Genomic DNA, 16,782 nt, shown 5'->3' with positions numbered 1-16,782 from the left:
CAATTATGCAGATTACTTTGTGATCTTGGACAATCTTTATGTCAAAATGTGATTATTGCTCCATTGAAAGTAACCATTTCTTTACCTTCTTTCTAACCTCTGCAGGACTTATTGTTTCTTTCTTCTCTCTCTCTTTTATTTATTTATTTTTTTGTGTGAGATGGAGTCTCACTCTGTCACTCAGGCTGGAGTGCAGTGGCACAATCTTGTTCACTGCAACCTCTGCCTCCTGGGTTTAAGCGATTATCTCGCCTCAGCCTCCTGAGTAGCTGGGACTACAGGTGTGTGCCACCACGCCTGGCTAATTTTTTTTTTTGTGTGTGTTTTTAGTAGAGATGGGGTTTCACCATGTTGGCCAGGCTGATCTTGACCTCCTGACCTCAGGTGATCCAGCTGCCTCGGCCTCCCAAAGTGCTGGGATTACAGGCGTGATCCAAGAACTTATTATTTCTTTCCACTTTACAAAAGTCAACTAGAAGGCGCATGCATATCAGAGAAGGGAAAAAAATCTATGAGAGAGTGGAAGACAGAAAGGATGAAGAACATAAGAAATATTTGCAGAAACACTGGATTATGAGAATTCGCAGCATTTCATTTCCCAATTATAAAGTAGGATTGTTCTTTATTACTGCTAGAAATGGGAACATATCTTTGTTAACCTCCCAGGCATCCCTGTATGATGTTTGAGTGGCCACACATATTAACAAACAAAATGTAAAATCCTTGTGGCTCAACAACCCTTGGGATGATATACCATATTAGCTTCCAGCCACTGTATGACCTATTTTCCCTTACCTGTTGTGCCTAAGTTTCTCTCAAAGCACTGTCTCAAACTCATCTCCGCTCTTTTATAGGAAATTCTAATTTAGGATACTTAGGCCATACTGAAGAAAGGTGACAAAATGAATAGCTACAATGTCTCATGAATCTTGGGTTTCCATTCACCCTGGTAGTCAAGAGAAATTCTTGCATTATGGAAGTTGAAGTTGGATAGGACTTTCTCAGCTGAACACTGTCATCTGCCAGAGCTTCAGGCAAGAACCCAGAAAAGATGAAACTCCAGACATGACAAAATAAGCCAAGGAATACTAGGCCAAGATGTGAAAGGCCAGATGAGAACAAGCAGCGTACACGATTCTATTGCCAACAGATCTCCCCTAACAGTGTCATGCACCAAATTTTCACAGTGAATGTCAGCAAAAAATGCCAGTTGAAGTGGGTGGTCAAAAGAGAAGCACAGTCTATGACAAAGTCACCCCAGAGAAGTCCTTTTTCCTTTTACTCCCAAGAAATTACCAGAAGAAATTAAAATCCTTTTGAGTATTGCATTTATCGTTGCAGTAACATTATTTGTTCTTAAGGAATCTCTATCAAATTTGCATCTTGTCTAATTTAGCAGGGAATGTCACCAGGATAAGACAACAGCAAAACCCTTTAGGGTGTGCAAAATGGCTTCAACTGAACCTCTCTGCAAACAACGTACAAGATGCTTTCTTACTAAACACCCAAACATCAAGTTCTATGTGCATAACTGCCCTTCAACCCTCACCTTCTCAAACTCAGTACAAAACAACCCTCGTTCTAGCTCTGCATTTCCAATGAATGCCTCTTCCTCCAGACATCCCTCGTTTTTGTTCATGATACTATGACATTCCTAAACTGGAAACGTGAGAATCATGTGGCCTGCTCGCTCTCTCCTTCGTTGCCTGAGTTTAAGCAAATAATATTGATTAGTTTTCCCCAATATTTTCTGTAATCAACTATTTCGTTTTTGTTTCTACAATGATCAGTCTAGTTCATGCACCTGTTATCCTCACTTCCACCATTCAGAAAGATTCTTAGCTCCCATTTACTCATGAGTTCATCTGATGCATATTTGAACACCTATTGTGTGCTGGAGGCACTATGCTAGGTGTTGAGGATAGAAAGGTGAGCACAGTAGACTTGACGCCACTCCTCGAGGAGTTTACAAGCTGCTGGCTCTTCCCACTATGATAGATTTTACAGATTACCATCAGATTAACCCTGCTAACATGCTCTTTGAATTATATTTTTAACCCTGTTCCAATACCCCTACTGGTACTGAAAACAAAACAAAGCAAATCACAATGAGGTATCACCTCACCCCAATTAAAATGGCAATTATCAAAAAGACACAAAATAAGAAATGCTGGCACTCACTGGAGAAAGGGAACCCTTATACACTGTTTGTGGGAATTTACATTAGCATAGCCATTACGGAAATCAGTATGGAAGTTCCTCAAAAATCCAAAAATAGAACTGCTATATGATGTAGCAATCCCACTATTGGGTATACATGCAAATGAATTAAAATCAATATGTCAGGACATATCTGTACTCCCGTGTTTATGGCACCATTATCCACAATAGCCAAAATATGGAATCAACCTAAGCGTCCATCCACAGATGAACAGATAAAGAAAATGTGGCATATATACACAATAGAATACTCTTTGGCCACAAAAAAGTCAAAATCTGTCATTTTCAACAATATGGATGAACTTGGAGAACATTATGTCAAGTGAGATAAGCTAGGCACAGAAAGACAAATACCGTATCACCTTACTCATATGTGGAATCTAAAGAAGTTGATATGATAGAAGTAGAGAGTAGAATAGTGGTTACCAGGGGATGGGGTGGGGTGGGGATGAGAGGAGGGCACTGGGAGAGAAAGTCAATGGGTATAAAGTTACCGTTAGATACTAAGCTCTGTTGCTCTATTGTATAATAGGGTGACTGTGGTTATAAAAATATTGCCGGGCGAGGTGGCGGGCGCCTGTAGTCCCAGCTACTTGGGAGGCTGAGGCAGGAGAATGGCGTAAACCTGGGAGGCGGAGCTTGCAGTGAGCTGAGATTCGGCCACTGCACTCCACCCTGGGCGACAGAGCAAGACTCCGTCTCAAAAAAAAAAAAAAAAAAAAAAAAAAAAAAAAAATTATAATATATGTTTCAAAACAGGTAATTTTAAATGCTCTCACAACAAAGAAATGATAATTATATGAGATGACAGATATGCTAAATACCCTGATTTGATTTTTGCACAATGTATTCAGGTGTAGAAATATCATGCTGTACCACATAAATACGTATAACTATTATGTGTCAAAATTTTTTTTATATACGGTTATAATCTGTCACCTAGGCTGGAGTGCAGTGGTGCCATCATGACTCACTGCAGCCTCAACTTCCCAGGCTCAAGCGATCCTCCCACCTCAGCCTCCTGAGTAGCTGGGACTACAGTTGTGTGCCACCGTGCCTGGCTAACTTTTGTACTTTTTGTTTTTTTTTTATAGAGACTTGGTTTTGCCATGTTGCCTAGGCTGATCTTGAATTCCTGGGCTCAAGCATTCCTCCTGCCTCAGCCTCCCAAAGTGCTGGGATTATAGGCATGAGCCACTGCACCCGGCCTTGGGTCAATTTTTTTTAAAAAAAGTAAACCACTTCTATAATTCTAAAGCTTTGCAATCTGGCTTCTATCTACTTCTCTAATTCATATTTCATTATTCTCTTAACAAACCATCTGGGTGAAACCAGCTGGCTGGGTCTCCATCTCAAGACACTCTACGTTCCTTGCACTCTGCTTTATTTTTGACCTTTCTGACTGCAGAAGGAATATTCCTTCTAATGATATTCTTTCAATTGCCATATGAAAAATGTTCTCTCTTCTCTGCACTTAATTGTTTGGTCCAGTATATGTTACTTAATGTATTTTACATATATATATATATATATATATATGTATGTACTTTATCGTGTAAGACATTTTGCTAAGAAAGAACATGCTTTCTCCTACTAAAATTGATTCCTACTTTTAGAACCATTTGGTTCTTTTATTTAATTAACTAATTTATTAGTTTAATTTTTAATTGACAAGGTAAAACTTTCCCATATTTATGGGGTACATTGTGATGTCGTGATGTTCATATACATACACTGTAGAATGTTTAAATCAAATAATTACATATCTATCACTTCACATACTGATCTTTTTTTTTTGTGATGAGAACATTTAAAATCTACCTTCATAGCAATTTTCCAGTATATATACATTAATTATAGTCACCATGCTGTACAATAGACCTCCCAAAGTTATTCCTCCTGTCCAGTGAAATTCTGTACCCTTTGACCAACATCTCCCCACTCCCAACCGCATCCTTTGTCCAGCCCCCATGCTACTCTGCTTCTATGAGTTTGATTTTTTTTTTTAGTAGAATCTTTTGGTTCTTAAGGGCAGGGATCATTGTACCTTGCATCCCCCATAGGACCTCATATATTTCCTTGATCAAAGATGTCATTAGTAATGATACTGCCTGATATGTTTTGGCTGTGTCCCCACTCAAATCTCATCTTGAACTCCCACACATTGTGGGAGGGACCTGGTGGGAGGTAATTGAATCATGGGGGCAGGCCTTTCCCATGCTGTTTTCATGATAGTGAATAAGATTCATGAGACGTGATGGTTTTATAAAGGGCAGTTCCCCTGCGCAAGTTCTCTTGCTGGCCACCATGTAAGACGTGACTTTGATTCTCACTCACCTTCTGCCATAGTTGTGAGGCCTCCCCAGCCATGTGGAACTGTGAATCCATTAAACCTCTTTTCTTTATAAATTACTCAGTTGTGGGTATGCCTTTATTAGCAGCATGAGAAAAGACTAATGTACTGCTATTATCGAGAGATTCATTTTAAGATTTCATTGTGTTGTCCATAAGCATCTACATTATTAATTAGGTGTATATTTTAAAAACTTGTAAACCATATGTAGAAACCTATTACTTTGAAAGCCTAATTTGGAAATAAATTTTCTTTACTTTGGAAGGGGTGCCGTGGTGCCCAATGATGAATTAGGGGCCACCAGGTGTCACTATGTCGATGCTAGCCTGAGTTCCACAGGTTGGGATCTGGGTGAGGGAGGGTCTCAAATTCTGTACTGTGGTGGTAAACAGCGTTTCCACTTACTCACTAGATAATCATGTTTCCAATATGAGTTTCTCTTCAGAATCCTTTATGGAGCCTTTATTCCTTAAAGCTACACTCCCCACCCCCAGCCAGCATGACAAGCAGAGGTTTAAGGATGAATAGTCAGGTCTAATGGGGAGTTTATTTTCTCTGTTGGCTCATGTCACTGCCTCAGCTTGGTTTTATGTAGTGTTTTGTGAGTCTAATGTTGCTTATTTGAAAAATGAACACAATATAGGATGCTTGAGTGGTTTGAGTCCAAAAGGAAAACTGCGTATTTGCCAGAAAGAAGGAAAAGGAAAATACATAATAGAAACATTTACAAAATCTAATCTGAAAAGAAAGGTTTACAAGGTTTAAAACTATCTATGTATACACACGAATACATTTTATTAATTTATATGTTCTCGGTAGCTTGACAATCCCAAACATCAGTGGAAGCCAATATTTAAGAAGGTATAAAAAGCAAATCAACCTTGGGCAGGCACAGAAACTCTCCAACCTGTTTTGTTTTTGTCAAAGCTCATTGGACAGCAAAATCTGAAATCCTTTAGAGGAAAAAGAAAGGCTTTTTAACTAACATGGGTGTGCTTTATATTACAAAAGTTATTAAAGATGAGAATATTGTATTTAATATAGAATGTTATTATATCTTGGAAATGCCCCCTTAAATACAGAAGAAAATGAATGGCAAAAGGTTATGGGAAAAAATTACTCACCCAAGGGACAAATAACTTTTAGGTAGCAAATGACGAATTCTAACTGCAAAACTGTATCTTACATGGAAACCATTTTCTACCCCTTTGCTCTATAAACTCTGAAGATATGAAGGCTTCCACAAACAGAATGAATAAATCTCCAATCCTCTACGGTGACAAATCCAGAAAATGGCAGGTTTTATCTTAAAGAAGCTCCACTGCTGCACAAAAGCTCTCATGCACAAATAATGGAATTCTCAAATTGGGATAAAGGTGCTTTTAAGAATTTTTATTTTGATCATTTATTTCAGGAAACACTTGTGGATCATGCAACATAGCTTTGAATTACAGAGCAGATAAGGAAAAATCTAAAAGGAAAAAAAAAATTAGGGCAGGCCTTTATTAATTTTTAAAGTATGTCTTTGCTATACTCTTATAAAGAGCCAAATAGGGTATCAGAATCTCTGGAGATCACCAGTATAATTTCTTTATCAGGTTCCATTTAAAATTTAATTATGCAGTCTACCACAAGAAGAATCTGAGAAGTCTAAATAGGTCACACAGTGAGTAACTTAACAATATTCTAAAGTTTTCCTCGTAAAGATCATTCCTTTGATAGTCTGTTACATATCGGAACACTATATTACAAAACAAGTGTAATTTAATTCACTCACTATGGATTCTTATACGCATCTATAAAGAATTTGGAGAATTAACAAACAGCACATTTGTGAAGGAACTGCCCGTGATAGGTGGGCAGTATTTGCATATATACTTCCTTTAAGCGATTGTTATTTTCATGTTTTACAGCAAGGTCAGGGGACTTTTACATTTAATGCTTTGGGTATTCTCTTTTAAATCATCAACAATAACTCATAGCAAGGCAACAATCTAGGCACTGCATAATTAAAATCTGAATTACAGGGTTATATGCCCGATGGCTTGATGCACTCTCATCTCCACCTCAAATTTCAACTAACAGGTAACTTTAATTTCCTTATAAAAAGATAAACAGCAAACACTGTTTTAAGCACTTTACATGTATCATGTCACTTACTTCTCAGAACAGCTGACCCTATGATTACCCATTTTACAGATGAAGAAACTGAGGCAGACAGAGGCGAAGAAACTTGCACAAGGTCAAAGACCAAGTAAGTGGCTGAACTGGGATTTTAACACAAGCCGGAGTTTGGCTCTAGATCATATGCACTGCATCACTTCGCTGGGCTGCTCCTTATAATGTAATACAGTATCCTCTCTTAGATTTGAACACACCTAAGCACTGGTAAAATAATTAGCATAATCCTCTCTTTCAGTGAACTGAGATAACAGCTACCATATATTGATTGCTGTGTGGCAGGCATTGCGCTAAATACTTTACATGGGTTATCTCCACACAGTGATACTATGAGATGGGTATTATAATTCTTCCAATATGATAAATGAAAAACTGAGGCAGAGAGAATAACTATAATAACTTAAAGTTCACATGATTAAGAAATGGCAGACACAAGATTCAAGCATTTCTGAGCCCAAAGCCTGACCTCTTAGCCTCCATGTTAACATGGCCTCGAAAGCAACAGCTCTGTGCATCTTGGCAACAACCGGATTTAGGTTAATAACTTTCCAGCCAATTAGATGAATTTTTCCACGTGTCAAAATCTACGGAGCCGTGAGAAGAGTGAGAAGGGTGAGAGAAGGCAGAAATCATACATCTTGTCTACCCCTGGTTCTTTAGGAGAAGGTTTCCTCAATCCTTCCTCCCTCCTTTCCTAATTCAAACATTTATTCATTGATTCAAACATTTATTAATCCACTCAAACACTTATTAATTCATTTAAACATCTATTCAGATGGTCAAACACTTATGCAAATATTTATTCAGTGCCTACTATGTTCCAGGCACTGCTAGGCACTAGGGACAAACAATGAATAGTAATAAGATTTTAGTGTGTTTCCTACTTAGTGGAGAAGGTGTAAAAGTCCTCTAGTCAATTATGTTATTGGGTGACACAGATGTTAGGATAGGGGCTAAAACTGGGGTCTTTGGGAACCAACAGAAGGAACATAAAACTCTTCAGGGCAGAGAAGGTATCAAAGAAACCTAGGATGTGTCTAGAACAGTGGTCAGCAAACCTTTCTATAAAAGTAAACAGTAAATATTTTCAGTTTGGGGGCTATACCATCTCTGCCACAACCACTCAACTGTGATGTTGTAGCACAAAAATGGTACAGACAACACATAAATAGATATTATGGCTGTGTTCCAAAAAACAACATTTATAAGCACAGGCCACCACCTAGATTTCGTCTATAGGCTGTAGTTTGCAAATCTGGATCTAGAAGAACAAGTGGTAGAGAATTTGGTAGGGGAGAAAAAGAGCAGAGAGATGAACACAGGGTTTCCAAATAGAAGGAAGAACACGTGCAAAGTCTAGCAGACCAGATGTCAGTTTTCTTATCTCTGGAATGGGGGCTCATACAGTCATTCAACAAACATTTATTGACTGCCAGTTCTGTTCAAGGGCCTACAAATACAGGAATAAACCAGACAGGCAAGGGAAACATTGTTCTGGAGCTAAGGGGAAGGGAACAGATCATATATAAATCAACGAATAAAAACAGATGACAATAAATATGACAAGAAGTGTGTTGAGGGGTTACTTAATAGGGTGGTGAAAGGAGAACTTTCTGTGGAAGTAAGTGGGGAGAAAGGCCAGTGTGTTGGAAGCAAAGTAAATGAGAAAGAAAGTAGCAGGCGATGAGGCTGCAGAGGTAGACAAAAGCAGCCCTTGGAACCAAAGTACATTGTGCTGATTTTATTCTAAGCAATAGGAAACTCTTACATGATTTTATGAAAAAAACAATATTTTGATGGATGACTTTTCAGAGATCATTTGGACTTCTATGTAGAGAATGAATTGCAAAAGAGGAAGTAGGAAGGACCATTTGGAAGGCCATTTAACAGTTCAGGTGGGAGTTTACAGTGGCTTGGAAAGAGAGAGAAAGTAGACAAATTGAAGATAAATTTTAGGCTGGGCATGGTACCCCATGCCTGTAATCCCAGCATTTTAGGAGGCCAAGGTGGGAGAGCTGCTTGAGGCCTGGAGTTTGAGACCAGCTTGGGTAACATACCAAGACTGCATCTCCACAAAAAATGTCCAAAATTAGCCCGGTGTGGTGATGTGCACCTGTGGTCTCAGCTACTTGGGAGTCTGAGGCAGGATGATCACTTGAGCCCAGGAGTTGGAGGCTGCAGTGTGCTATGATCATGCTACTGAACTTTCATCTGGGCAACAGAGTGAGACCCATTTCAAACAAAATAAATAAATAAAGATACATTTTGGAAGTTGAGCTAACAAGTTATCTGCTAAGTCTGAAAACAGAAAAAGGTGTTTTTTTTGTTTGTTTTTTTTGTTTTTTGTTTTTTGTTTTTTGTTTTTTAAATGTCCCTAGGTTCTCCTCTGAGTGTTGGGTATATGATGATAAGGTGGGCTGAGGTAGGGTTCAAGAGTTATTTTCCAGCCACATCAAGTTTAAGGTTACGCTTCCAAGTAGAGAGTCACATTAGCAGCTGGATATTCAGCTTTGAAGCTCAAGGAAGAAGTCAGGGCTAGAGATCTACAAATGAGAACCATCTGCATAAAGATGATCTTTAAAATCATGGAGCTAGATGAAATCTGTCTCCATTCCCTTCCCACAGCGGAACAGAGCAATGCCCAGGGCACCCTGGGACACCTCAACCTGCAGAGGCCAGTCAAGCTGGCAAGGAATAACAGAAGACTGATGAAGAATGGCCAGCGAGAGAGGAGGGAAACCTGGAGGGCTTGATGTCTCTACAATGAAGAGAGCACTTCATGGAGGAGGAAGTCGTCCCTAGGTTGAATGTGGCTGAAGGGCTAAACAAGATCACAGCTAAATGGCCATTGGGTTTACCCAGATGGAGAAGAAGAGCACCTACCTGACATGGATGCCATTCTTTAAGTACTTACAGTTGATTCTCCCCTTACCCTGACTCCTACCTTTCTCCTTGCTGACAGAACAGGCCTTCCATTACAAAGGCTGAGAATACCAGAAATCCAATGTCCCCTTCCTAAGGGATCAGGCATGGAAAAGGGATTCCTCCCCTAAAAAACAGTCCCATGGAAGAAGTTGGACGTGGTCCCCATGTGATGGCTGGAGTTGCTGTGAGCATGAGGTGCAAGTTGTTAACATGATGAAGATGGCAGATGGTATACCAGGGTGCTGGCTGTAGTCCATTTTGTGCTGTTATAACAGAATCACACAGACTGAGTAATTGACAAAGAACACAGATTCATTTCTCACAGTTCTGGAGGCTGGGAAGTCCAAGCTCAAAGCATCAACATTGGTGTGAGCCTTCTTACGGTGTCCTCACATGGCAGATGGCAGAAGAGCAAGAGAAGACAAACATTGGGTCCTCACGTGGCAGAAGAGTGAGAAAGGGAGTGAATCTGCCCCCACAAGCCCTTTTTACAGTGGCATTGATCCGCTCATGACGTCAGAACCCTCATGACCTCACTACCTCCCATTCAGAACCCTCATGACCTCACCACCTCCCATTCATTCCCACCACCCCAGAGTTACATTGAGGATTAGGCTTTCAGCACATGAATTCTGGGGGACACACTCAGACCAATGAGGCTCTGAATTCGCCCTGGGCCTTCTCTGACCTCTTGAACCACAGCTACAAACTCAACCTGCATTTTTAGCCTGCTATAACTACAGAGTCTTTTCAATGGATTCAACCTGAGAAAAATAATAAAGAAGGACATTGTAAGAGAAAGGTTTGTGCAGCACAGACTATGAGTGGTAGATGCATTAGAAAAGGTGAGGAGGTAGGGGCTGGGGCAGGGAGGAAGAGAGAGCACACCTCACCACCTGCAGCTGTGATCGCAGAGTCTGGGTACTATGTGATGGTTGGGCACTGGAAGGAGAAAGTTGGGTTGTGAAAAATATGGAAACCGGTCACTTAAGCCAGTGGGTTTGTTTCATATTGTGAGCCCCGTAGTGAATCTGAAAGAAGAGGGTTTGGAGGGTGGCAAGGTCTGGGGACTCCATGGGCTATCCCCTGGCCTGTGCTCACCCACTCTGACCCACCCACTCCAGTCCTGCTCAGAAGGTTGGTTCAGGATGCTGTCCTTACTGCCTCTGATCAGAACTAGCCCATCTCACTGCTGAAATCCTTTGGGTTTTTTGTTTGCTTTGATGTTTTCCTAGTTCTTTATGGGTTAAACACTTCCCCATAGCACTGGGATGATCGGTACCTTCTTCATGCCACTGAACCACTTCAGAGAAGAGATGGTGTCCTGTCTGTTTTCTCCCACAACCAAGGTACAGCACGTACTAAGTATATGCTAAGCCTACAACCATGCTTGACATATACTTAGTGCATGCTGTACCTTGGTTGAATTAGCGATAGAGGATGAACTATGTCAATACTGAACAGTGCCAGGCATGGGCCCCAGGAGAGCTGGGGGAGCTGCTATTTCTTAGGGATTATAAAGAAGACAGGAGATATCCATCCATCGACTCTAGATGACTCTAGAGGTTGGCCTGGAAGTACCAGCATATTTATCTCCCAATTTCTGAAAGTCTTTCAGAAGATGGCACTGTGTCCTGAGGACAGTGAGAAATATGAGGTCTTGTTACCTATCAAAGCCCTCCATGTAGAAAGGTGAGCTCTCAGAGATGATCTGAATTCTCTTTGCTTCCACTGTTTCTGCCTATTGCTCCCTGATCTGTCACATCCATGACTGAGAAATATATGGTCAACTGGAGAGGTAAGTCTCGCGCGTCCATTAAACGGAATCTGTTTAGCTCAAATTTCAGATAACAAAGATCTATGACTTAAGACCAGAATTTCACACGCAAAACGGCAGTATAATGGCTTTTGTCTCTGACAGTCATGCAAACCAGGCAGTTCTGTCTTCCTGGTAGAGGCTCTCAAACAATAATCCTATGGTATACGCCAGTGTTCTAGGTATTGGGGGCTCCCCAATTGCTAAGATTGAATTGTTTCCTAATCCCCTCACAGAAGGCAAAAAAAAGAGATCAAGTTACTGGATTAATATACAAGGGAAAAGTCTAAATTTTTCTTTCATAACTTTACTTTAACTTTTGGCCCCTGCTTTCACTGGTTTATACTAAAATCTAGTACAAGATGACATCTGATTTATATTCCGAATTATTTTAAGCTTCATTGACGAATACTTCATGGTCCTCAGAGAACATCCTGACTTTTTGGTGTTGTGTATAAGAATCAGCATGTGAATCTCTACTGCAGTACTTAAGATACTTCTATTAAGGTCTGTTATATCCCTTCATTTTCTAAACTGTTTAGTTTATGCTGAATAACAGTGGACTCTGTTAACAAGGAATTAAAATGCTCCCTTTTTATCAAAAACAGCAGCTCACAGTAAAACAGTAAAACCTCTGTTATATCAACCTCTGTTGATATAAACCTTGTTTATATATTTACTCAGCTATCCAAAATAAAATTTTCTCTCTTTATAGGCATTTATATTGAAACCTCATTCCATTTGAACAAGTTGGGTTTCACCACGATTTAATTAAAACACATCTACTGAAACGCAACTCCCTTCATCCTAAAAACCAGATCTTGAAAAACATGATTGCAATGGGGAAAACAATTGCTCAGATTGCTAAATTGTCCTTTGCTACAAGCAAAAATAAAAGCAAGGAGTCATTTATAAGATTGAAAATGATTGTTTTCACAGTTCAAGAAATGGTTCCATACATCCCGTTTCCGGGACACTTCAAGATAAAGAGATCGGCATGAATAGTACATGTAGCCAGTTTAAATATTTGTTTTAATCCTGACAAGATCATTGGTTTTAATATTTATAATATAATTACAATGCTTAGTGCATGTTGCTCATATAATCTAATTTTTTTCTGGTGACTTATTACTACCAGGCTTTAATTTTAGCAATGGCAAGAATTCAAAAACACATTTAGGTTATCATTAGTAATGAAAAACAAACCTAGTGCCTGTTCAAGCACCTTGGGCACATATCTCATTTAGACTTCAAAGCATTTTTAACTACCCAGACGCAATCCACTGCTACAGGATGTGCACATTTTCACAGAATATTATCCACCAGTGGCCAGGGTACTTTAAATTAGTACCATGTAAGGTAATGACAGTGGAAATACTCTACCCTTATGCAACCAGTGTAAATGGCCTTTCGGAACATTTCAAGACAGTCATGGCCAATGAAAACCAAACCATAAAACTGCTCTCAAATGCCACTGTCTTCCTTCCCAGCCACATATCACTAGTTAGCCGTTGCCTGAGTTGCAATTTTCCATTTTTCCTAGACGTCACAGAGTAAGCGCACTTTTATGACTAAATGCAGAAAAAACTCAAAGTGTCATGTTCCACTAATCATTAGCCTACAAACACACAAAATAACTACAGGTGCCTTGTTTTCCACAGCACCGAGGTATTTCAGGGCTAATTTGTACTTTCCTTGTGACAGGCTGAAGAAATCTGAAAAAAGGCTGAAAGCTGAAACAACTGATGGAATTCTACGAGACTGTACAAACAAACAAACACTAGCAAAAGAAACAATCTGGATGCAAGGGAAGGATTCATCATCAAATAATTGCATTATTTCATGTTAATGTGGGGAAGGGAAATACCAATCAATGGCTACATCTCAAACTGCCCCTGGAGAAGTCAAAAGAATACCTGAAGCTATATATTAGAAGCACAATTGCGAAATCACTGATGTATATTTCTCACTCCTTTATTGCCAGGCAGTGTGGTGACTGCAAATTGCAGTTAGAATGGGAATGTTGGCATGTTGTTTATTTTCTACATGACTCGACATTAGAATAACAAAAATTCCTGAAGAAAAATAAGTAGGCTCATTACCAAAATACCACCCACCAAACTTAAGGAGAGAGCAGCCTCTCCCTTGGGTAATAAACCAGCTACAAAAGATCGTTCCTGGGGAATAAACGCACTGCTGCTTGGTATTCAAAATACAGCGCTACTTAATAGAATTCTGGGTGTTGACGGTGATTTCTCAGACATCTGAGTAATTTTCATCTGTGTGATTACAGCACGGAGTGGGTCTCTTCTGACAACACAGAGGTGGTCCACTCCTTAGCTGCTCTACAAAAGTTTGGAAGTCATTCCTCATTCCATTATTTCAGGATTAACTTCCTCGGCACAAACGTGGGTAGACACACAACAGTCTCTCTCCCCACACATGATGGGATACTCAGGTCTTCAGGGTAGACTTTTTCCAGAGTGAAAGCACAAAGACAAACAAACTCGGCAGGGAGACACAGACCAGAACACTCGGACAGTTTTAACCCTGAAAACTGGCACACGATGGAAATGTTTCTTTGGGACGTTATCCAAAGAATGAAGACATACAGTAATTTAAATATTTGGATCACAGTAAACAGTTTTTTTTTTGGCAATATTAATCATGATCCTATAAGCAAAGATTTTCTTTACATAAAAAAAGCAACCAAATGTGCTTATCTCTGGTAACAGATGGCGACAATTTGTACTTTCCCCTGTTCTCCGGCGCTGTTCATGACAACACTGTGCTCACTCTGCTTTTTGTGTTCTTGAGAGTCTCTCGATTTCTACTTCCAACAGTTTCTAGGCAATATCCTAGGACATATTAATACATTCACGCATGATTATCGAGTACCTTCAAAAACTAAAGCAGGAGACAGGCGCGGGGGCTCACGCCTGTAATCCCATCCATGCTTAGGCTGAATGTCTGAGACTCCCTGAGGCCCCAGTCCCACACACTGCTCTGAATCCATGCAGCCCTTTCCTGCTTCCATCCTTGTTCAGATGGAAGCCTGGGCTCTCCTCTCAGGCTGATCCCGTCTGTGCCCTGGATCCCGTGCCCTCTTGTCTTCTCAAGGACTCCGCCTCCTTCCCCCCTCTCCTGATGTCTTCTACGCATGTAGATGAGTAAGTTTCTCCTCTCTTTAAGAAACATCCGACCTGGCCGGGCACAGTGGCTCACACCTGTAATCCCAGCACTTTGGGAGGCTGAGGCAGGCGGATCACCTGAGGTCAGGAGTTCGAGACCAGCTGGCCAACATGGTGAAACTCCATCTCTACTAAAAATACAAAAATTAGCCAAGCGTGGTGGTGCACGCCTGTAATCCCAGCTATTCGGGAGGCTAAGGCAGGAGAATCACTTGAACCCAGCGGTGGAATTTGCAGTGAGCCGAGATCATGCCACTGTGCTCCAGCCTGGGTGACAGAAGGAGACTCCAGCTAAAACAAACAAACAAAAACAAACAAAAAACCAAAGAAAGACCTGGCTGGGCACAGTGGTTCATGCCTGTAATCCTAGCATTTTGGGAGGCTAAGACAGGTGAATCACCTGAGGTCAGGAATGAGACCAGCCTGGCCAACATGGCAAAACCCCATCTCTACTAAAAATACAAAAATTAGCCAGGTGCGGTGGCAGTCTCCTGTAATCCCAGCCTCCCAGAAGGCTGAGGCAGGAGAATCGCTTGAATCTGGGAGGCGGGGGTTGCAGTGAGTTGAGACTGCACCACTGCACGCCAGCCTGGGTGACAGAGCGAGATTCTGTCTCAAAAAATAACAACAACAACAACAACAATAACAAACAAAGGCATGATCCTTGGTACTCAGGAGAGATTCTAGATACATGCAATGCCCAGTAAAATACCTCTTAAATTATTGCCCCTTCCTCTCTCCCTCCCTCCCTTTCTTCCTTTCTTCTTCCCTCCCCAGTCTTCCCTCCCCCATCCCCTCTCCTTCCCTTCCTCTCTTCCTTCTTCCTTCCTTTCTTCCTGTCTTCCTAGTCTTATCTCCATCTCCTCTCCTGTCCTCCTTTCCTCCTTCCTTCCTTCTTTTCTCCATTTCTCCCTCCCTTCCATTAAATGCTGGTAATCATCCTTGATGGCTAGTTATCTAGAGCTTGCATTCTGTTAATCATGTATTATTTAATTATTGACATAAATATCAAAAACATATAAACCACATTAATACATTACATATAACACACATTGATCAATTACATATTAATTTCTTTCTATGATATAATGTTACTAAGTATTTATTTCAATGACAATGAGAATTCCACCGCACTTATGCCATCAATACTATGATGTGAGCTCTTCAGGGGAAGATCAGGATTCTCTCATAAATCTCTAAGTCCCCGAACACAGTAACAGTAATGAATATATTGAAGAAAAAACCAATTCAATATGTTTTTCGATTGCCAATTCCCGTGAGCATAATAAAGGAAGCAGCATGTTTATGATTTCTATGGCATATCTAGCTCATATATACATCTCCAAATATACCATACGACTTCAAAGGAATGTGAATAATCTCTCTAAGTCATTTATGAACATAAGCCTCATTACTTCTTGGTTACATCATGTATTCGTGACTCATGCATAATTTTTGGCATTTACATAGTGATGTATGAGGTATCAAAATCTGACACAAGGAAGACAAAATGAGAAGACCTCTTACAGAGGACATGGCACAGTACTTCTCTTTGTGGCTATAAGAAATCAGGCATAGAATAAGCAAAGCCAGTGTGCTCACCTTGGTAGACTCCCAGCTAACTCTGTGGCCGTCTCTCTGCAGGAAGGAGAAAAAGAAGATTAAGCGTGATTCAGTTCATTTTGGTGAATTACAAAAATGTATTTAATCACATAATAAGTATTATGGTACCAGGTATAAAGAAGATACCGTACATGCAGGTGGTTAGAAAGTTAAAATCGACTAATTGCATTTCTGGTTAATTCCCATTAATCATTCCAATGGTTACTTTCAATGGAAATTTTATACATGTGCAAAGTATCTGCCTCTACTTTCTGGTGGTTGAATGCAACTGAGTTCAAAACATTAAAATGTAAAAATGTACAACATCCAAAAGGATAATAGAAGGAGAAACAAATCCCAAACCACCTTGTAGACATTTACATGTTAAACAAAGCACCCATGATCTCTCTCCAAGAATCTCTGAGAAACGTATTCCTTTTGGGATGTTGCTTCATGTTGACCTCTGTCACCCAAAGCTTATGAAGGAACACGGA

The 16,782-nt window shown here is 40.2% G+C and overlaps 1 protein-coding gene across 7 annotated transcripts in view; it reads right to left on the bottom strand.

Moving 5' to 3' along the window:
• Positions 1-16,782, bottom strand: part of CELF2 (CUGBP Elav-like family member 2) — an 871,667-nt gene that overhangs the window by 404,556 nt on the left and 450,329 nt on the right. For all 7 annotated transcript variants that reach the window (XM_025397815.1, XM_025397819.1, XM_025397825.1 and 4 more), the window contains one exon: positions 16,289-16,324. Coding sequence is in view for 2 of the 7 variants with exons in the window: in XM_025397806.1 (XP_025253591.1) it covers positions 16,289-16,324 (36 nt within the window). In the remaining 5 variants the exon portion in view is untranslated. The remainder of the gene's footprint in view (positions 1-16,288; positions 16,325-16,782) is intronic.

Source organism: Theropithecus gelada, chromosome 9 (assembly GCF_003255815.1).
Source record: "Theropithecus gelada isolate Dixy chromosome 9, Tgel_1.0, whole genome shotgun sequence".
NCBI classification, from domain to species: Eukaryota; Metazoa; Chordata; class Mammalia; order Primates; family Cercopithecidae; genus Theropithecus; species Theropithecus gelada.
Note: the sequence above shows the minus strand (reverse complement) of the source record. Positions and strands in the feature narration are given on the sequence as shown.